General features: G+C 44.0%; 1 protein-coding gene across 2 annotated transcripts in view; it reads right to left on the reverse strand.

The window, feature by feature from the left end:
* The window catches only part of RARS1 (arginyl-tRNA synthetase 1), a 40,809-nt gene that overhangs the window by 10,373 nt on the left and 8,287 nt on the right, over positions 1 to 22,149 (reverse strand). For both annotated transcript variants that reach the window (XM_059733459.1, XM_006263257.4), the window contains 10 exons: positions 19,952 to 20,086; positions 15,929 to 16,117; positions 11,371 to 11,482; positions 8,811 to 8,911; positions 7,253 to 7,374; positions 6,870 to 6,990; positions 6,404 to 6,533; positions 5,287 to 5,391; positions 3,571 to 3,749; positions 2,938 to 3,047 (listed from right to left, as the gene is read on the reverse strand). In XM_059733459.1, coding sequence (XP_059589442.1) covers positions 2,938 to 3,047; positions 3,571 to 3,749; positions 5,287 to 5,391; positions 6,404 to 6,533; positions 6,870 to 6,990; positions 7,253 to 7,374; positions 8,811 to 8,911; positions 11,371 to 11,482; positions 15,929 to 16,081 — 1,133 coding nt within the window. In that variant the 5' untranslated portion in view covers positions 16,082 to 16,117; positions 19,952 to 20,086. The remainder of the gene's footprint in view (positions 1 to 2,937; positions 3,048 to 3,570; positions 3,750 to 5,286; positions 5,392 to 6,403; positions 6,534 to 6,869; positions 6,991 to 7,252; positions 7,375 to 8,810; positions 8,912 to 11,370; positions 11,483 to 15,928; positions 16,118 to 19,951; positions 20,087 to 22,149) is intronic.

The following is a 22,149-nucleotide window of genomic DNA, read 5'->3' on the forward strand; positions in this document are numbered from 1 at the left end:
GGGGGCAGCTGGTTCCGGTGCCAGGGCACAGACATGATCTTTGGTCTGCATGCTCTAGGCAGGGGTGAGCAATCAGGGGATCGCAGCTCTGCCCCAGCTCCAGACCAGGCTGTCACTGCTCCAAGAAACCAGGGCACAGCCGTGATCCCCTGCTTGTGCGCCCTTGCCCGGAGCATGCAGACTACAGATTGCAGTTCTGCCCTGGCACCAGAACAAGCTGCCCCCATTCCTTAGTTGGTTGTTTAGTCGGTTGTTTATGGTGTTGTGGTGCAAACTGCATGCCCATGATTGATCTGACTAAACGGTGGCCTGTCCAGCAATCATCTGCACCTCTCAGGACTCAAGTGATATGGACATCAGTATGATCATGGACTCTGACAATAATAGTCAAAAAGGTACCAGTTATTGGAGCGTGGATATTTCCAAGTGGTCTTATATTTGTCACCGTCTCAAGATCATATTTGTGATGAGCAAGTCATGCTCTGCATATCTGCTGAGGAGGAAGATACCACTGGATTTGACTTTCCCCACCCCCTCTTTCCCAATGGTGCCACTCCAGTTCAGTGTGTTGCTTAACTCTTGTGTTGAAGTCACCATGAGTACGAGCTGTCTTTCTTGGCAGTGGCAGTCAGGACTGTCAAGAGCACAGTAGACTGCTCCTTGTTGACTTCCTCATTGTCAAATGCGGGGGCATATGCACTGATGGCCATAGCATACTGGCTGTTACTGAGCTTGAGGTGGAGAGTCAAGAGGCGTTTGTTAATGCCCACAGGCAGTTCTGATAGTTGGTTGACAATCTTGTTCTTGATGGCAAACCAACCCTGTGAATGCACCTCTTTTCAGGTGACTTTCCTTTCCAGAAAAAGATGTAGCCACTTCCTGCTCCTTTCAGTTGGCCTTCATCTGCCCAGCAGGCCTCATTTAGGGAATATCAATGTCATAGTCACTTAGGGATATCAATGTCATATCTTGCAAGGTCTCTAGATACCACAGTGGTTCTTCTTTCAGGATGCTCACTGTTTAGGGGGTGCACAAGAGTGCAGACATTCCACGGGGCAAACTTCAGTACTTCATTTTGTTGGTTTTGGCCACAAGTAGAGTGATCCTACTGGATGTGGTGATCCAGCCAGGGTGTTTGAGATGGCCTATGTTTAAGGCACCTTTTCCTGCACTTTCCCCATTTAGGGTGAGCAGAGGGGATCATAAAGAGGACTGCTCAGTCACGGCTGCAGCTGCCAAATGGTACTCTGTTTTGCTGAGTGCAAAACAACCATCACAGAACCGCAACCTATGTCAGATTTATGACTAGGGTCTCCCAGACATCACTGTTTCTGTCCAAGACAACTGGAGATCCCCCCCCCCCCCCCCCCCCCCCCGCGGTCGGCTGGGCAAACAGCAGCAGAGCATAGCCCCCACAGCTCCCCTCTTTGGGGCAGAGGCAGGTACAGCCAGAGGAGCTGCAGCAGACGCCCCCATGGCTGCCCTGTCCAGCTCAGGCTCACGGCACTAAAAAAAAAGAAAGCCTTGCACTCACCAGCTCTGGCAGTGGCAATCAGGGCCTCTGAGGGCTTGTGGCAGAGCCCCCCTGTGCAGCGTGGGGCAGCAGGGATCACCCCCCACCACCTGGCACCCGTGCAGCAGCGGCCCCATGGCATGTGCAGTGTGGCTCGGCAGGGTGCCGGGCACTGTCTGGGAGCTGGGGCAGCTCCAGCATTCAGCTACAGCCTGGCAGTGCTCAGCTCCAGCTCCCAGACAGCATGCAGTGCCGCGCCAAGCTGCACTGCACCTGTACCATGGGGCAGCTGCTGCGCGCGTGCTAGGCTGGGGGGGGGGGCAATCCCCACTGCCCCAGGGGGCTCTGCCACGAGCCCTCAGAGGCCCTGATCCCCGTTGCTGCAGCCAGTGAGTGTGGGGCTTTTTTATTTTGTTTTAAAGTGCAGGGAGGGAGGCTGGGGGTGGGGCCGGGCAGCCATGGGGCCTTCTCCCAGAGCTCCCCCCTCCCGGAGAGAGGCAGGCACAGCTGAAGGAGCCGTGGGGGAACCTGCAGCCGCTCGGTTGTGCCTGCCTCTTCCCGGCTGATCCGAATCTCCGACTGCAAATTGAATACTTCCCTATTCGCACAGGCCTAATAATGATGTAATATGTAATTGTGAAATACAGGAATGCAATTTCAGGTCACAATGAGATTAATTTGTGACTCTTGGAAAGGATCACATATATTTGAGAATTACAGCAGGAAGGTACAATGGAATGGCAAAAGGGCCAAACTACATAGCACCTTCACAGTGGGAAATGTGCTGAACAATTCTGGACTCATAGTTAACATATCATAAACAAAGGACACAGACATTTGCTTTGGAACACGCTACATTCTGCCCGATAGATTATTTTATCTAAAACCACAACCAAACCAGAACAAGTGATCTCTGGTTTTACATAAAACTTTTATCTTTACTCATTTTGCAGTTACTTTATCATTGAAAATGATATTTTAAAAACAACTTATACAAACATGATTTGCACTAAAAAAATCGCATGTTCTTATGGCATCATTTTCATAGGAAAGAGGGCAGAGTTGGTTGGCTCAAGAAGTAGGGAGGATGGCTTTTTTCAGAAACACCAACCTATTCCAATTCCAGACAGATAATGCACTTTCATAGAATGGACAACAGAAGATATGGAAGTATATTATATCAGGAGTAACAAATGAATTATTTTAGACATCAACATGTAAAGCCAAATTTGCTTCTAGCAAATCCTAGTCCAATACTGGAATTTCTTTAACAGGATCTCTCTCAATTTCTCCAGTAGAGTCATATACTGAGAACTACAATAAAGCATGACTTACTTCTGTGTTGTGAAATGCTGAAATAGTCTGTAATAGGCAATCAAAGTATCCATTAAACATAACAAGAAAGGGTCACTTCAGATACTTACTTGTCTTCTCCCAGCACCACTCCAAAGGCAGCATGGACTACTCTGGTCACTTTAGGATCATACCAGCCAATCATCTGACCTGCTGCAAACACTGTTTGTAAGTGCACCGACTGCAAAACAAATTGAAATTAGTAACCACCTGCATTTTCCAGGTATCATTTTGCTATCAAGTGTATAGTGCAGGTTTTGCTTTTGTGCCCAGCATGAAGTTAGAAAGGAAAAGCAGGCTTTCTTAAACCACTTATTTCTACTGTTAGACTCATTTACTGAACTCTCATAATGGTGAGCAGCAGTCATCTGTAGTAGTCACCTGCTTCTGCCAGCTATTCTGATTCTCAGGATATGTCAATACCTCCCTGCCCAGTTTTTTGCACAGGACACTTAGACACAACTCTGATGAAACTGCCAAGAAGGTAAAAGAGAGGGAGGAAGGAGATCTGTGATACGCACAACAGAGCATCAAGATCTGCGATGAAACTACCTAATCATTTCACACAATAAAACCAAACAGATGGTTACAATTTTTAGTCACTACCCACCTAGCCTGGAGTTGCAGTGCTCACCTAATCAGATTTCTGATCCCCAAAACTAGTGAATGATGGAAGAGCTAACAGCAGAAGTCTGCAACCTTACCTGGCCACTGTCCACCACATAAACAACAATATCAGCCTTTTCCTCAAGCAGCCTTTGCTTAAGTGCAGCTAAGTCAGATGTGTCATATGTGAAACCTCCATCTGATTTCATGATTGTTAGGGGAACAGAACATCCTGGGACAAACACAATCTTTCGTCCATCATCCACTTGCACAAATCCTAGAGAGAGACACCATCATTTACCAGCAAACACTGAGAAAAGCAAAGCAGATATGCAGAAATATGCAAACTATTGGATGCTGTAAAATCAATGGTTCTCAACCTTTTTAGACTCAAGGCACACCTTAGAAAATGTCGGTTCTTTGTTTTTACTTAATTTTGACTACAGAAAAGCAATGGAGCAATTTTTTTGTTGCAAAGAACTCAGAGACACCAATTCAGAAAGTGGTTTTAACACTACAGATTCCAATTTGAAATCTCTGGATTTATGTTGTGACACTGGTTAAGAATCACTGCTGTAAAAGGATGTTACTATATTCTAAAGCTGTATTCTAAACCAGAGGCTCTGACTGATTCAGTATATCAATCTCTAAAAAGAAAAGAAACAATCAATCAATCAATCAGTATTTTCTCACAAAACATGGGTTTATAAAGACCTGGTCTGGCTAGGGAACAAGCAGCTACAGCCCACTCTAATATCAGGAGGTACCAGTGCTGCATGAATGAAAAGAGTATTTGAAAATTTTAGACAATTGCAGGGTCAATGAAGAAAAGGCAACATGTGGAACCCAACAGAGCAACAATTGCCTTCTTCCTTGGATCTCTCAAATACATTTAAAAAACCCATACTACATCAGGACACTGACTGCCATTTGTCCCCTGCTTTACCTGTGGCAAATAAGGTGCTTTTGGTGTCTTTGGGAAATATGCATTGTAGGTGTGAGATAGGGTGGATTGTGTAGTTTTAGCAACAGGTTAGACAAGGACTTGTATAGGATGGTCTGGATAGGGAAGATTCTGCCTCAAGGAGGCGGTTGGACTAGGTGACCTCTGGATGTCCCTTGCAGCTCTACTTTTCTATTATTCTATGCAGGTGTTTTAAGCGAGACCAGACGTGTGGCTACCTAGTGCCCACGGAAGGCCGGAAACTGACGACTGATAAGTCTAGTGAGACATCTGCCTTCCGGGTACAGGGTATTAGTCTGTCTAGGGAGAAGATAATCTCCTGTACCTGGAAGGCTATCTGGAGTCCATTTTTTTCATGCTGACTACCGCCAGTGAGAACTGAGAATATACATTCTCACCATGATGTGTTGTCTCTCACAGGCTCACCACACCATGCCAGCCCTCTGCAGCTTTACTATAACAAAACTGTCCACACTTTTTTAGGACCCATCTGGGAAGGTGGGCCATATCTCTGTCATGATGGTATTTGACTATCTTAATCCTGTGGAAATGTAACTCTTGTCAATGCTACATTCTAACTCTTAGTAATGCACCAGATGTAGGTTCAATGCCTTTCTGCACCAGCACCAACCATTCAGACCTGTCACAATGACAAATACAAGCGTTTAATTTATATTATGTATCCCTCAGAAAACAATCTTTTCTATATACAATAAAGAGGAGGAGGAAGAGAAGCAGGACAAAACAGTTCCCAGTTTCAGGAACTTCTGTAATTTGTTTAGAGACGCGTAACACACATTCACTCCTTCACTTAAACAGAAAAAGAAGTGATCTCACTTTTGAACATTACCTCTTTCTTCAAATTCTTGCACAATGTCTTTCATCATATCTTGATAGTAGGATTCCCCTCTTTCTATTAGTGTAATGTGCAAGCAGTCGTAGATTTTTTGGAACTCTGAATTAGAAAAACAGAGAGAACATTAATAAAATTAAGTACTAAAGACTCTGGTCATTTAAAGCTACAAGCAAAGAGACCTTTTAATGTGATTAAAAGGCAGAAAGCCCTATGGCTCAGCCATTGGACTAGGGCTCCAGAGCTCAATATTCAATGCACAGAGAACCTATGACGTTAGATAAGTCATCCATTCTCTGTGCCTCACTTCCAATCTGTGAAACAGATTTACTGTACACCTCCTTAAACAATCATAGAAAGATACAGTTGGAAGGAATTCGGGAGGGCATCTAGTCCAACCCCCTGCTTAAAGCAGGACCAGGCTTGTCTAAACCATCCCGTACAGCACTGTGGCGAGGATGAATTCACTGATGAACAAGGATGAATTCACCAATGAACAGGGAGTGACTCAGACACTATGATAATGAGTGATGCATGTTAATTTTCTGAGCCATATTGAGAAGAACCCCACATTACGTTGAGGTCAGAGGTGTGAAGCCACACATGTAAACAATGCTGAAACTGACAGAAGTTGAAGGTTTTCCGATTGTACTGCACTCTAAAACCCAGAGCAAATGCAGGAGCACATCAGGATTTCTTTTTAGGAATTCCTTGGAAGTGACTAAGTAAATCTTAAACAAACATCACCCCAAATACCTAGAAGTTACCCTACCTCTGCGTTAATGAGAACAGTGTTGTTTTAGATAAAACCTCCTTTTCAAATGGCTCCAACTGATCCAAAAACTCTGGAGGGTGACATTCATACCATTGTTTTCAGAAAATCTGAGGATCCCAAGTGATCTCTGTGTACTGATGTGAAGGATCACTTTGTGACTACGAAGTTACAACAAGCTAAGAGTTCTACAGAGTAAACCCTCCTCTGTCCAGTGGCTTTTCCTATTCCAATCAGCTGAATAGATTACCAAAAAATTACAACTGAGGGAAATCTGCAAAAAAATATCCACTTCAAACAAACACCAGTTTAAAAGAAACAGACACCAATTCTGAAGGTCACCTTTCCGAGATACATCACAGATGAGTTTCCAGGCTTTAATGAAATCTGGGTTTTTGCTCTGTAGTAGCACCACACACTGGTAGGCACGTTTTTTAAATTCCTCCTCCGTGTCAAATCTCCTTTTAGATTCCTAAGTTAAAAATAATACATGAGAAAGATTTTTTCCCCGCTATTTTTGATATTACCTCAAGGCAAACTTGTCTATTCAGCCATTCTGCTTGTTTCCAGAAAATGCAAATCAACAAATCACTTGAACTCAAAAGTTCCAACAGCACATAGTTTCCCAAACCAAATACAATACTTCATGAAATAGCAAGCCATAATAAGCAATTTTTTTCTACCTTAATAAACTGAATTAAAAAAAACCTTTTTGTTTCAACAACGTTCCATTGGTAGTTTACAAAGGACCCACATTGTTTGATTTAAAAATAAAAGGAGAAAAAATTGATATATGAGCTAAAATTACCTTGTAAAAAGCTTGAAGGTCCCCAATTGGTGGTGAAACAGTCAGGTAATCTGGAAATTTATCTTGGAGGTGAGCAATGAGCATTCCAAACTGGGTGCCCCAGTCTCCTAAATGGTTTAACCTAGACAACAATTACACAGCATAAAATTTACGAGAAGAAATACATATCATGCTAGAAAACAAAGATAAAACAGGTGAAATGAAGATTTGCTAGCCAAGCAGAGATAAGATTGCTGACAGTGGATTACACCAAATTGTAATTAGGCTATTACTGCATCTAGGGTATTATTTATGGAGGTATTTTTTAAGTCATGTCCAGGCTGCCCAAGCCCATGGACAAATATTCTTTTATCAACCTACATTATAAGCTTGACAGTTCTTACCTCAGAACGTCATATCCCACAAACTCAAACAGGCGACACATGCTGTCTCCAATAATGGTTGATCGCAGGTGACCAACATGCATCTCCTTGGCAATGTTAGGGGAGGAGAAGTCAACCACCACCTTGGAGAGGGGAAAAGGATGAATAGAAATATTACTAATTGCCATGCCATACAATATACTGCTGTAACTGCAACCTTTTCAGAGGTACATGCACGTAAGTACTTCTTATGCCTGATGACTACATGCAATGACAATGTCTGCCCACAACTTGGGCCTCAGGGCAAACACGTAATTAAAGGCATGGTGAGATCTGATGTACCATCTCTACAATTGCACTTCCTGCCATGCCACATATGCCTGGCAGGAGGTGTGACTGTGGGACAGAGCATCAAATCCCATGGTGTCATATTGATGGAGCAGGGGGAAGTCCAAGATCAGAATCCCCCTACACCAACAAGTAGCAAGCTCCCATGGGTGGGAACCCAACAGCTGATGGGTCCCAGCCTTGTAGGCATGTGGTTCATCAGAGGTGCCATCTGCAAGTGTATAGGGGAGCCCTTGACTCCAGCTGTGCCCCAAAGCTGGGAGACCCAATTTGTTGTTGCTTCCAGCAAGGAAGGTGGGGAATGGATCAAGGGCTCTGATGAGCCCCTGTAGCTAGAAGCAACAACTGACTGCAGCTCCCAGGCTTGGGGGCCCATTGGAACCCCTGACCCAAGGCCAGGAGTGGCAATCAACTGATTGCACTTGCAGCCTCAGGAGCATATAGGAATTAAAGGCTTCCATGAACTCTGGATGTTGGCAGCCCCAGTATGCATGGCCACATGTTCAATTAATGGCATGAGAGGAACCAGCCATAAAATTACAGGTACTCCTCACTTAACGACCTACCTGTTTAACGACCGCGTGGACTTACGACCAGCTCTCCGAGCAGTCAGTATTGTACGAAACGTATTGTGGAAACGAGAGCGCGGCGTCTCAAGCCGAGGCACACAGTATCAAGGGGCGGCTCCTCGCTTATCGACCAATTCGCTTAACGACCTAGTGGCAGGAACGGAACTCGGTTGTTAAGTGAGGAGTGCCTGTATTACACATATTTTGTGTGGTAACTTTGTGGTTTATTCCTTGTTTTACCATGCAATTGCATTAATGTGTAGGTGGGTAACTACTTAAGACATAGTTAACTGGTTAATCACATCTCATGTGCAATGTGTGCCTGGAGCCTTATAAAGAGCAGGCCACATTGGTAAGCTCAAACCCTGCGCTCATAACAGCATTCACCGTGCAATTATGTACCCATCTGAAAACCAGGCTCTAGAACTCCTCCAGGCTCATCTCATTCTGTCATAAAAAAGTTAAAACTCTTTTGATGCTCACACACCTATAAACAAGCCTTTCAGTAATCAAAAACATGTTCACCCCTGCTACTTTTAAGAAACAGATCCAATGGGAAAATGCATATAAACCAAATAAAATCACAACTGTAAATAATTTTTCAGCGTCTGTTCTTGGGTTAATGGCAATGTTGACAGTTGAGTGGATGTTTACTAGCATACCTTTTTTCTTTTTTCAATGGCTGGTGGTTGAACTCCATTCACCAGTAGATTGCTCAGCTGTTTGGAGACAAAATCCTCTCTCAAGTGGACATTAATAAAACCTTTGGAGGAAAAAACAGTGTTATCACTGGTGCTACAAAAGTGCCCTGGGGAAGACATTTCACTTAGAGCAATAACAAATGTTCCCATGAATGAGAAAAAGACTGTAATGAAAATTAACTTAAAAAAATAAAAACGTAAAATTTCTGTAATAGGAGGAGAAGTGATCACCCTGAAAAGATGATTCATTAATTTTCTGCTCATCATACTAATATAAGGTTGGTTTCGATGGTGTTAGAGGAGCTGTGGATTACAAGTAATTAGAGATGCACTGATATATCCGTTCATAACAGATGGGCACTGATTAAAGGAAAATTAACATTATCAGCATTTGGCTTTTTTTGGCTGGTGTAGCCAATAATGTTACCAATAAATGCTATATGCATGTACGCAGCTGCAGCATGCACATAGCCAGGAATGCAGCACGACAGCTTGAATAATAGTGCTCTGCTGGCAAGTCTGTTGGGGGGGAAGGAGCATGGGGGAGGGAAGGGGCAGATCAAAGCCCCCAAGGTGAGGGAGGGAGTGGGGCAGAGGCTGGGACAGGCGCTGCCAAGCAGGGGCAGTGAATGCGACCCTGCCAGGAACAGTGCGGAGCCATAAGCAGCTCATCTGAAGGGTGCAGGGGAAGAGGAGGAGGTGGTTCTCTGCTGCTGCACACTCCCCAGGGGAAGCGTGGGGGCATGTGCCCCCCACGCCCCCAGATTTGTGTGCAAGGCGAGGGCAGACTGCCTGCAGCAGGCTCGGGGCCAGAGGCTGCACTGCCCTCTTCCTGGCGGGGGGTGGGGGCTGGACTGGGGTTGTGCTCGGGGCAGGTTAGGCAGCAGCAATGCTGGAAGGTCAATGGGGTGGGCTACAGTCACCCCAAAATTCCCTGTAGTCACCCTTCCCAGCACTGCTGCCACCTGCCCTGAGCACAACCCTGGTCCAGTCCCCCAGCAAGGAAGAGGCCAGAGCAGCCCTTGGTCCTGAGCCTGCTGCAGGCAAGCCACCCTCGCCCCATGCCATAATCTGGAGGGCACATGCCCCCATGCCTCCCCATGGGGCACGTGCAGCAGCGGGGAGCTGCCTCCCAGACGAACCACTCGTGGCACCGCCCCTCTCCCAGTGGGCTCACATTCATTGCCCTGGCTAGGCAGCGGCTGCCTCTGCCCCACCATGGGGCCTCGATCTGCCTCCCCACACCCCTTCCCTCCCCTATGCCCCTTCCCCCTCACAGACTTTCTGGCACAGAGCTGCTTTCCAAGCTACAGGGCTGCATATCAGCTATCAGATCAGTATCAGCCAATAGGACTGGTTAATAATCGGCGATCGGTATTGGTTAAGAAAATCTATATCAGTGTACCCCTACAAGTAATTGGTGCACCCTGCAATGTCCACATGTCCTCCTTGAGTCCCAGAGAAAGAGATTAAGTGACCTGCTCAAAGTCATAGGGGATGTCAGAAGTAGTGAAGGTCAGGGATCTATCCTGGTATCTTTATCACTGGGCCATCCTTCCTCCTGGAAATGATAATTTATCAATTTATAAGAAACTATTTACCAGAAAAATTTAACAATACCTGTCAGACTACTGGCTGGGCCATGTATATAAATTGTTATGGGCTATTTGTCATTCACCAGGAAAACACTGGAGGAAAGTGTATTTTCCCTTTTCTGTGACTTGCAACTATTAACTCTTTGTGCACATAATCAAGAGCTATATACATACATGCTTGCAGGACTAGGTCTTGCTATGTACATGTATTGCCAATTTTACTCCCAGACCTCTAATAAAAATTAAACATTTCAGACCACACAGCCATGTTTAATAAAAGGTCGAATTTGCAGAAGCATTTGGATTTTACTGCACTGCAGAACTAACCGAGTGTCTCCTTCTAATGCACCTAACAAATACCTGAATTTTATTAAGTGAACTTAATACATCTGAGAGAAGTCAGATTGAGATCAGCGGAAACTCTAGTCTTCCATTCCTTCACAGGCCAGGAACAATAGGACCAACACAACTGCAATGTTTTCCACACTACTGCTCTGTTGTGTCTTAACTCTGAACTGGAAAGACCTCCTCAAAGGGTAAGTCCAGGGTCCAGGCCCGTTCAGACTCTGCCCCAACACCCAACAAGAGATGCCAACTGTGGTGGTAATTTTTATCATGGACAGCTGTCAACTTGTAAGACTCCTACTGATTTCAATAGGGACAGGATGTCAGCAATTAATCCAATACAAATGCTGTTCCCAGTATATTACACTGTAAAGGCAATCAAGAAACCTGAATTTAATTCAAATTTTAATTATTTTTTAACTTATATAACCAAACTGGACTTTGATTCCTTTTCTGCTACTCACCATAACATCTGAAATATCAGTCTTAAAAAGTTCAATAGATGTAAAAAACAAACAAAACAAAAAAAGCAAAACAAAACAAAACAAAAACCAAAACAAAAAAAGAAAGAATGATCATACCAGGTCCAGCAATTTCAACCTTTGCAATGCAATCATTATCAGGGATGTTTTTCACTATGTTATCAGCAATCTCTCTTGGGTTCACTTTCTGTTCCTTGGTTTTCTGCAGCATCTGAAACAGAAATTAAAGGGTCAGTAGAGACTAACCCTGGTTCCTCAACTGGAAATCAAAATACAGTTTCAACTGATCCCTCACTGACATGATCCACTGAATTCCTTGCGTTTATCAATCTTGGTGAAACACTGAGAGCTTGGTTCTACAAGCACACCACTTCTGATACTACTGTGTTCACTGGAAAGCCCTTACAAGATCTGAGCCTAAAAACTATGGCATCTAGGACCATAAAATGGCCTTGTGACATTAGAGCTTTACAATGCAGAAATGTGCTAATGAAAATTAAACTGCAACATGTATAAAAGACCAGCTCTATTGGTTATCTTCGCTCGGTGTACACAACAGACGTCTAATTACAGCCTGTTTTCACACTGCTCAAAACTGGATACGCATTAGCATATGTGAATATATATATATATATATATATATATATATATATATATATATATAGCTAGATCTATATAGATAGACACACACACACACACAAAATGTTAATATATGTGCTATGCACATCTAGAAAGCATTTTACCCAGCTCTGAGGACCCAGAAATTCTTCATGGCTGCTTCTAAATATTCCCAGTGCTCAGACTACTGGGGAAAATGCAGGTTTTTCTTTATTCCAAGTTAGCTAGGTCTTAACATATAACCTCAATTCCCACCAGGATATACCCTGAAAAGTTAGATTTTAAACTGTGCCAAGTTAACTAATTACATTTTAAAAGAAACCAAACCTTATCCTAATATAGGCAAGGTCTTGGTTGCAACTACATTCAGATGTTAAAAACCTTGGAGTACTTATGTCCCAACAAAACACTGACATCTCACTGTGAAGAAATTGGCTTTTTCTCTCTTCACATTTAATTTCTTCGAAGTATGAACACAGAACAAAAAAGTGGCTTTAATTCTACTTTTTGGAATTCAATGACAAAACCCCCATTGCCTTCACATTCATTCCTGAGTATTTTTCTATCCATTTGTGACTGATACCATTGTACAATGTGGCAGGTCACCAAGGGAAAATGCTTAAATTCTTGGGTATTGCTAGATGGTGAGGAAGAGAAAGAAATATTGAAATAGCGAGAGCAGCAGTGGCTGGTGTCCCATTGCCAAAAGCTCAGTTTTGAGAGCAGATTAATTAGAAAACAACCACTGCTACAATTCTCTTTTAAGATATTTGTTATCCAAATGCCCAAAGCTGGGTATCTACATCTTCAAAGTGCTCTTTACCAAAGTCACTGGAGACAAAAGTTTAACATAGCCATTCCCCTGTCTATTCTGCAACCCAGATATTGCAGCGCTGGTTGGAATGATATTGATGAAGAACCATATGAAAAGTAGTTATATAACATAAACAGAGGGGCAAATCTGAATTTTACAGTGTTTATTTTTTGATTACCAACAGTGATATTTGTAACAAAGGAAAGAAAATATATATTTTTATTTGTATTATGATTTTTAACCTAATATAATATCTGTAAAACCAATACCTCAGACTGTGAGGCAGAACTGCCACCAAGTACTGCAAATGATATTCTGATTTATGTGAAAACAGGAAACTGGGCAGTTTTGTAGTAGTCTATGAAGAGTTCCATAAGAAAAAAGTGCTATTGTGTTTTAAAATAATATCTGTAGATATTGAAATGTAAAGGTTATACTTGGGCTAGAAAACATCTCCAGCTTGCCCAGTGTCTTAACACGTACCTTTCTTTGAACCTTAAAAATCACCCCTTGTTTAGCATTGCCCTAGTGGTTAAATTTGCCTCTGATTCTGGAAGATAAATCAGTTGGTGGTACGAAAACTATGAATTCACGCTGTGTAAAATCTTCCATAAAATGAGTTCCATGGAGCTGGATTTTTTGCTGTCATTCTGAGGTGTTTTGGAAACCCCTGTGACCCTGCAGGGTAAGCACAGATTTGTCAAGGCTGTAAGATCTATTTTTTCACAGTGATTTGGTTTCTAGGCTCCTGGTTGCTTACATTTTTAAGTTCCAGTGTTCCATGAAATGTGACAGCTTCACATGTACAATACTGCAATTTAAGATACAACTGATCTAATATGGGCTGGCTAAGGCCGAAAATTAAGCAAGAAAATATTGTCTTTTCACAGGCAATAACTTTCATCAACGCCACAGAGAGACGAGTTTTTAAAAATAAGGGAGACAAATCTTAAATCAGTAAGGGATGGTAGGTGATGCTATTCAAGTCTTCATAAACGCAGTACTTTGTAGCTGTGACTCTAAGAAATAAGAAGTGCTTCTGGCTGAGGCCCCAGTTAGAATATGCTAATGGGCTCCAGGGAAGACAAAACACATTTGTCATGGCTGTGTCTGCCTTGGCAGGTCAAATGGAGAGGCTGCCGGCTGGCACGTATTAGTGTTGCCCAGGAGTCAAATCCATGCCTGTGCCCGACAGTAGCAGCCTACAATGTTCCCTCTGTAAGAGGCAGTTCTTGGGACTCAAGTGATACAGCAATATGCACGTTAGAAGCAGCAGGCTTGCCACAAGAAACAACTAAAAACTGGAAACATAAATTATGAGCCCCTGGGGGTAGGGGGGCATGTGGACTTTATACCAGCATAGTGCCAGGCAGGACATTAGCATTCTACAAGAAACCATTCCAGAAGGGTGCATAACGAGTCTTCACAAAGAACGAGCCCTATGTCAAAATCCAGTACAACGGACCGTTAAAGCATCAGTTGTGATGAGAGTCTGGAACTTGAGAAACTACACAAAAGGTCCTCTAACACCAGTGTTTGGATATCAAGTTATGGAAACAATGTAGACATTGAAAATGCAGCACTTCATGAGAATCCTAACAGCGACTTAATTGGGGTAAAGTGACGGTCAAAAGATATTAAAAAAATAGCAGTGCTTGGAAAGCTTGTGTCAGTGCAGTCACCCAAGGACCTGTAACTCTAGGAGACAGGCAGATCTCCTGGCCAAGACCCAGTCACAGTATGCTAATGACAGCTAAAGAAGACAACACACATTTGTGGGGGTTGTTTCCACACTGGCACTTCAAACCAAGAGGATTCTCTCTGGCATGTACCTACACAACTATCCAGGGAAAATCAGCACAGCAACTGTATATTCATATCTAGCTCTGGAGGGCTACCCTGGGGTGAAAAGCATTTTGCATGTTACAATATAGATTCTGATATACAAAGTAGCCGATAAATGACTCAAAGTGAATTAATCAAGCCTTACTAACCAAAGGCTGCTTATAGAACAAATTCTACTGTTGAGACTGAAGAGTATACTGCACATGCTCCTACAGAGCATATTCTGCCTCTGACAGACAAACACACTAGAAGTTTGGACGCCTTTACAGTTAGACTGCAAATCTAACTACAGTTATTCTTTTGGTTTCACAGTTCACCTAGTTTACTAATTCTTCCTGACAGCCTGATTTTGCTTCCTCATTTCCTTTCTTCTCTTGTTTACTGTTTGCTTGGTCCTCTTTAGACAAAGTGTATTTTTTAAAAAAACAACCCTTCCAGTTTCAAGTAATACTATCAACATGTTAACTAAGTTGACAAAGAATTTACACAGTACCCATTATTAAAGTGCCCTGTGACTTTCCCTTATGATAGAAGTAACTTTTTTTGGACTCGCTGTACAGAAGATTTGGTTCCATTTTTATTGTATGATCAATGCTGATCTCGTATGACTTTACAAGAATGCTTTCTTTCTGCTCACGTCTGCCACGTAGTCTCATTTGACAGCCTCTTCTTTTGTGTTACTTCACATTTCACTATGTATTACCAGCAGTCCTTTTCTGCCATTTCCTTCTCCAGTTCTCTCGTACTTACATTTTGTAATATGTTACCTTTTTATAGCTGGGGGATTACTCAAGTATTGAATATTTTAAAAAAACCCAAACATCATTATCCAGTTTTGTTCTATTAATTAAATAAGCAGCCAAAGTACCAACCTTACGCATGACACCAGAAGGCCCAATTAGTAACACCTGTATGCCAGACAGGCCATAAATATATCTTAGCTTTGATGGTAAAGCACTGTTTAGGGTGTCTGGCTTGGGGGAGAGTTGATTTTTTTATGGGAGCAAATGTCAAACATTTACAGTAATAAAATAAGTCAACTGAACAGCATTCTTGCACGTGAAATACTTAAAACACCACCACCTACTTCCTTCAATGTAGACATGCTTGCCTGCCCCATTATGAAAACCTAGTTTTGGAGACAATTAATCTAGCCTCAACAGTTGACAGAATTCTTTTATTCTTGAACTACTCATCTAAAAGGAAAGCCATGGCTCCACAAATTTCCACTAAGTTCAATAGCTTTACATGTGAAGATTGCAAGGACAGGGCCTAAAGCATATCCCTGTTAGAGCCTGTTGCTGCACCGCACATTACAGGGCTTCAGACTCCCCAGAAGTCTCAAGCACCAGCAAATCATTACATTTTTCTTAGCATTACCTGTGTTATGCCCATTGCACTGTTACACTGGTAATCCCCAAATTTGGGCTGCTGACTTGGTGTAACTGCTAGAGGGGGATTTTCTAAATCTGGGTATGCAGCCTTGATAGCCTCTCCAAAGAGCTTCTGAAGGCGGCTGTTGATGTTAATCATGCTTTTTATTGGCTTGTTTCTTTCGTCCAGAAGGCTCTGGGTAAAAAAAAAAAAACCCAACATCAAAACACAGAACAGTAAGTTCATGATATTCTAGCAGCAGCACAAACAATATAACATGTCATGTGATTAAAGCACTATCACCAGAGAACTTGATATTTGGCTTAAAATTTACTGTTCAAAAAGCACAGTATTAGCTAAAACTTCTTGTGACATACCCTGAAGCTACATGTGCTCAAACACAGAAATTCTTACTGACAAAGCTACAATTTAACACTGTTTCTGTGGAAGCAAGCCTGGACTTTTATACACTAAATCAGAGAAAATTAGGGTTGAAAGGTACATCGGAGGTCATCTAGTCCAAACCCCGGTGCAAAGCAGGATCATCCCAGCCAAGGCTTTGTCTACCTAGAACTTAAAAATCTCTAAGGATAGAGATGCCACAACCTCTCTGGGTAACCTGTTCCAGTGCTTTATTACCTTCCTAGTGAGAAAATTTTTCCAATAGCTAACCTAAACCTTCCTCGCTGCAACTTGAGACCATTGTTCCTTGTTCTGGTATGTGCCACCACTGAGAACAGTCTAGCTTCATCTTCTTTGGAACCACCCTTCAGGTACTTGAAGGCTGTTATCAAATGCAACCGGAGTCTTTTCTTCTCCAGACTAAATAAGCCCAGTTCCCTCAGTAACTCCTCATGAGTCACATTCCCCAGTCCTCTAACCATTTTTGTTGCACTTTGCTAGATTCTCTCTGATTTGTCCACATCCTTTCTGTAGTGGGGGCCCAAAACTGGACACAGTACTCCAGATGTTGCTTCATCAGCATCAGAGAGAGGAGAATAATCACCTCCCTTGATATGCTAGCAGAACTCCTACTAATGCAAATTTATTTTCGGTTGTTTCTAGGGGTAACATGACCCACCTCCGTGATATGAAATCTACAGTACTGCCAACCCCACTGTGTCAAAAAGCATGAGACAAGGTCGTAAAAATCAAGATTTGGTATGTAATTGTGAGATGCTATTTTTGAAGTGTGTATGCATGTGTGGGGGCGTTACTTGTGAAGGTGTAGGGGGCTGTGGGTATGTGTGGGGTCTGGAGCAGGGTACTGTGGGTCAGGAGTGAAGGGCAGCAGAGACAGAGACATAGAGACATGCAGACACGTCAGGTCAGGGGTCGTGCAACAGAGCCGTGGGCAGCTTGTCTAGAGGTGCATGAAGGTGGACCACTCCCTGCCACTATGTGTGCCCCCGGCAGAGGCATGGGGGGCATGTGCCCACGGAATTGTGCACGGGGCAGAGGCTGGCTGTGGCTCTGCGCTCTGCTGCCTTTGCCCCAGGAGCTGTGCGACACCATGTGTGCCTCCTGCTGCCTGCCAGATGGGCAAGGGAAGTGCAGCGTGGCCACTGCGCAGCTCCCTGGGCAAAGTTTGTCTTGGGACCTATGCACTGGCCGTGCCACATATTCCCTGCCCACCTAGTGGGTGGCAGGAAACACACTGGCATTGCGTGGCTCCCAGGGCAAAGGCAGCAGGGTGCAGAGAGCTCCAGCCTGCAGCAGGCAGCCCACCTCTGCCCCGCACACAAATCCAGGGGGCACATGCCCCCCCGGGGGTGCACACAGCAGCAGGGAGCTGTGCCCCACTCCATTCACGCCTCTGGATGAGCTGCCCGCAGCTTTGTCGCATGACCCGCCCCAGCCCTAAGGCCCCATTCACCCCACTCCCTCCCTCATTGTGGGGGCCCTGATCTGTACCCCCACCCCCTTCCCCTCCAGACTTACTAGCTGGGCATTCTCTACATGTGTCAGAAGAAAATAAAATCTCAAGACTTGAGGGTTCTATCTCCTGATCATGAGTCAGTTCATTTGACTTGGAAATCAAGAGTCTTGCAACTTTTTCACAAGAGTTGGCATTACTGTATCTATTGCCATGCTCAACTATGGAAAAGAAAGTTATTGCTCTAGCCCCAGGGCAACTCATTCCTGAGCTGTACCTCATGTTTTCCCCTTGGAGGGAAGCATCCTGTTTTCTCCTTGGAGGGAAGCATCCAACCCTCTGCTCCCTGTTCAATGCCAAACTGATGAGGGCTGCTCTGAGATCTCCTGATGCTGTTAGCACCTTGACTGTCCTCCTCATTTTTCCAGCACCACGTAAGGACCCTTCCATTCTCCTTCCCCTCCATGGGTGGTGATCCTGCCCCCTGCTCCCAGTTGCAGTGGCTCTCTGGGGTAGGAAGGTACTCATTTGTTTCTTAAGAACCAAGCCAAGCCAAAAAGCAGGCAAAATGAACTAAATGCCAACCAGCAAAAATGCTCAATGATTTTTTTTGGTCTGGCATTTTATCCCATTGGGTTGTGTGATGCACAGGCCCGTGACTGAGCCTCTTTGTTTGAAATGAGTTTCACTTTCCAGTTGTTAACTAACTCTGTTTTCTAACATAGGCAAACTGTTTATCTTTGTTGCCTTTGCTCAGAAACTAGAGGCGCATGATATATTGGTTCAATATCGGATCAGTACCTATATAAAGAAAACTGGCTGTATCAGATATTGGCCTGATGGGGCCGATAATTTGGCTGACAAATGCCTGTGCTGCATGCAGCTGCAGTATAGCCAGCAGCATGGAGAGCTGCCTTCAGCTGGTAAGTTCAGTGTGGTGGAAGGGGAGGGGGGAGGGGAGGGGAGGGGAGGGGCATGGGTGGCGCAGATCAATCCCCCCCCACCCCCCCCCCCGGGCGAAGGGAGGGGGCAGGGGCAGGCACTGCCCAGGGGTGTGTGCTGGAGCCACAGCTTGGTGGGGGGTGGAGAAGGCAGCTCCTGCCTCTGTTTCCACCCGGGGACAGCACGGGCAGTGGGCATGCCCCCCGGATCTGCGTGAGGCAGGGCAGGCTGAAGCTGGGGCTCTTCTTAGCAGGGGCTGGGCTCAGAGAAGGTGCCAGTGACTTTAGGAGGATGCTGCATCCACCCCAAATTTCACTACCATCAGCTGCCTGGTGCAGCCCCGGCTCTTCCTGCTGTGTGGGTGGAGGCAGGACATTGAGCAGGGGCTGGGCCAGCAGTGCTGGGAGCAGAGTGGCAGCAAAATTTGGGGTGGATACAGCATTTTCCCAGAGCCACCGCTGCCCACTCTGAGCCCAGCCCCCACTGAGAAGAGCTTTGTGCAGCCCTCCCTGCCCTACCCCACACAAATCCAGGAGGCACACTGCTCCCCCCATGCCCTCCTGGGGTACAAGCAGCAGCAGGAGCTGCCTCCCCCTCCCACTCCCTGAAGAGCTGCAGCTCCACTCCCTGCCCTCCCCCCATCCCCGGCACTGCCTGCCCCTGTCCCCTCCCTCACTGTGGGGGGGTGCTGATCTGCCCCCGCCACACCTCTTCCCTCCTCTTCCACCACACTGGACTTACCATCTGGAGACAGCTGTATTGGAAATTGGATTGGAATTAGCCAATATGCCTCCTTAAATATTAGCTATTGGTATCAGCCCCCAAAATCTCTATCGATACACCCCATCAGAAACACATTATTCCTATTTTCTTTTTCATTATTTTTTTTTTAAATTACTGCACCTGCCATTTCTTTGCCCTCTATTCTCAGATGTTTAGTACACATGGCTCCACCTTTTAAATCTTAGCCAGGTGAATTATTTCCTCTAGTAGCAACATTGTTCATATTACTAAAAATGTTTTCATACCTACTAGGGGACCTCAGCAGCATCATTTTCCAACAGGACAGTCCTACTTGTGAGAAATTATGCTCAGTGAGCAAGTATACCAAATCATCAACAACGAGTTGTGAAAGAACAGAATTCTAACAATAAATCATCTGCTTATTGAAGAAAGCATATACAGCACCCAAACTGTTTTCTATTCCTCACCTTTCTAAGAAAATTCAGACGATACTTAAGCTTTGTGTTTTCGTCTCGCAAGGCCTCCAAGCTTGGGGACACTCCCAAGCACCCAAAGTTCTTCAGTCGATCAATCTCTGCAGTCAGAAGCTTGATTTCTTTTTCCTAAGAAGCAAAAGAAAAAAAATGAATGCCAGCTGCTGCATTTGCTTCGGTGGTAACCATTGGTAGAGACTGCATCAGAACTTTGATCTTTAGCCTAGCTATTTCACACATGGCCTAAAAGAAAAACTTACAATGTAAGTATGCCGTCATAAAATTAGTAATCAGTAACCATTTGATCCTAACACAAGTTTCTGCTGACAGGCGGTGTTGCATATTGTTAACAAAAAGGGAATACAATTATAGAGTTTGATCATATGCAGACATTCCTCCATGAGTCACACTGATGATTTCATAGATTTTATAGACATTAGGGCTGGAAGGGACCTCAGGAGATCATCGATTCCAGCCCCGTGCCCCAAGGGCAGGAAGTCAATTAAGGTCAAAGGATCCCAGCAAGATAAGCATTCAAATGTTTCTTAAAGGAGTCCAGAATAGGTGCTTGCACCACCTCTGGAGGGAGTCTATTTCAAACTTTAGGGGCTCAGACAGTAAAGAAGTTTTTCTTTATGTCCAGCCTAAAACGGTCTTGGAGGAGTTTGTGACCATTGGACCATGTCATCCCTTGGGGTGCTCTGATGAACAGGCGTTCCCCCAGATCCTGACGCACACTCCTGATGTACTTATATGATGTGAGTAGTCCCATTGGTTCCAAAGGCATTATTAGCAGGACTTTGACAAGACTCTAGCATGGGTATCTGCAGGACCAAGCTCTTCATTCTGTGCGTTTGAAAGTCCAATCTATTGTACATGAAAGTATCTCACATGACTACTGTACTAGTACTACAAAGGATGGCTTTTTATCTGAAGCCACAATGACAAAGCCATATGTAATGAGTCAGTTTCTGCTCTCAATTGAAAGTTGAGACAGCCACAGGTAAAGGAAAAAATCCTAGGAATGAAAGCTTTCTGGCTCTTTATATTTTTTAAAGGAAACACTCTAATCACAGTTTACAAAAAGTAGCCTCGGGCTCCAGCTGATTTAATCAGCATAAATAAAAAGTCACTGGTTTCTTTCCTGGAGATAAATCCAGTGATCCACATTGGGTCATACAAACTCAAACATCAATTATTGAGCTCCTTGACTGCAAGTGGGAAGAATCAGTGGCCACATTCAAAAGACAGGATGCTGTACCATGAGGAACACTGAGGCCACAGTCTCATCTCCATTTGGTTTTTGAATCTCCCATTTGCTCATGCAGCAGATGCCAATATGCCCCACACACCTTCTATCCAGAGAGGGTAGAAAGCATTAACAAGTTCTACCAACAGTAGCTGGAGAGTATATTTCTATTCGGCAAGGAAGCATGAGGCAGAGATTTGATGCCTCTCCCAACTTCATCATAGCTCCTTTAAAACCAATGAGCTCTACACCCAAAGACCTTACATAGCAAGGCCTCCATGGAAGACTACACAGAATGGGGTCTCTGCCTACCCCCTTCTACTTCTCCCTTCCTTCGTAGCAAACAGAAACATCTATTGGATAATTTTATCCAAAATAAGTTAGAAGTCACTAAGAAAGGGAATATTTGTAAAGGAAGAAACATACAGGCTCCACTTTATTAAAATAAGGCCCATGACAGCCTGTTAATCAACTGGACAATATGATCCTTCCAAGTTTTTGTAGCTACATGTTTTCCTGGATTTTCAAAATGAGCAGCAAAAACTTCTAAGACAATCTAGTAAGTGGTTTTTTTTGTAGCACGACCTATGGGAAAAACTAACCAGTGAAGCAAATCTCTTTCACTTTCTCTAGTTTCTGTATTACTGGCCATGATTGACTACACTTTTCTACCATTCAGACATTTTCAAAGAGTTTAGACTGAACCTAAAATTAAGTATCTTGCAAAATTAATATAGACAGATGCAATTCAATCTTTTAAGTGCCCCTTCCCAGAAAAGGGAAATCACAGAGAACTAATCTGAAATGTTCAAGTACCTTTAGTAACTCATACTTAAGCTCCTGAAGTCTGTCTGTAGTTTTAGAAAGGCAACAACGTCCACCATTCTAATATTATAGCATTTACACACAAACTGAAGCCTCCTCCACATTGTATTACCTTTTC

Source organism: Alligator mississippiensis, chromosome 9 (assembly GCF_030867095.1).
Source record: "Alligator mississippiensis isolate rAllMis1 chromosome 9, rAllMis1, whole genome shotgun sequence".
In the NCBI taxonomy this organism is placed as follows: Eukaryota; Metazoa; Chordata; order Crocodylia; family Alligatoridae; genus Alligator; species Alligator mississippiensis.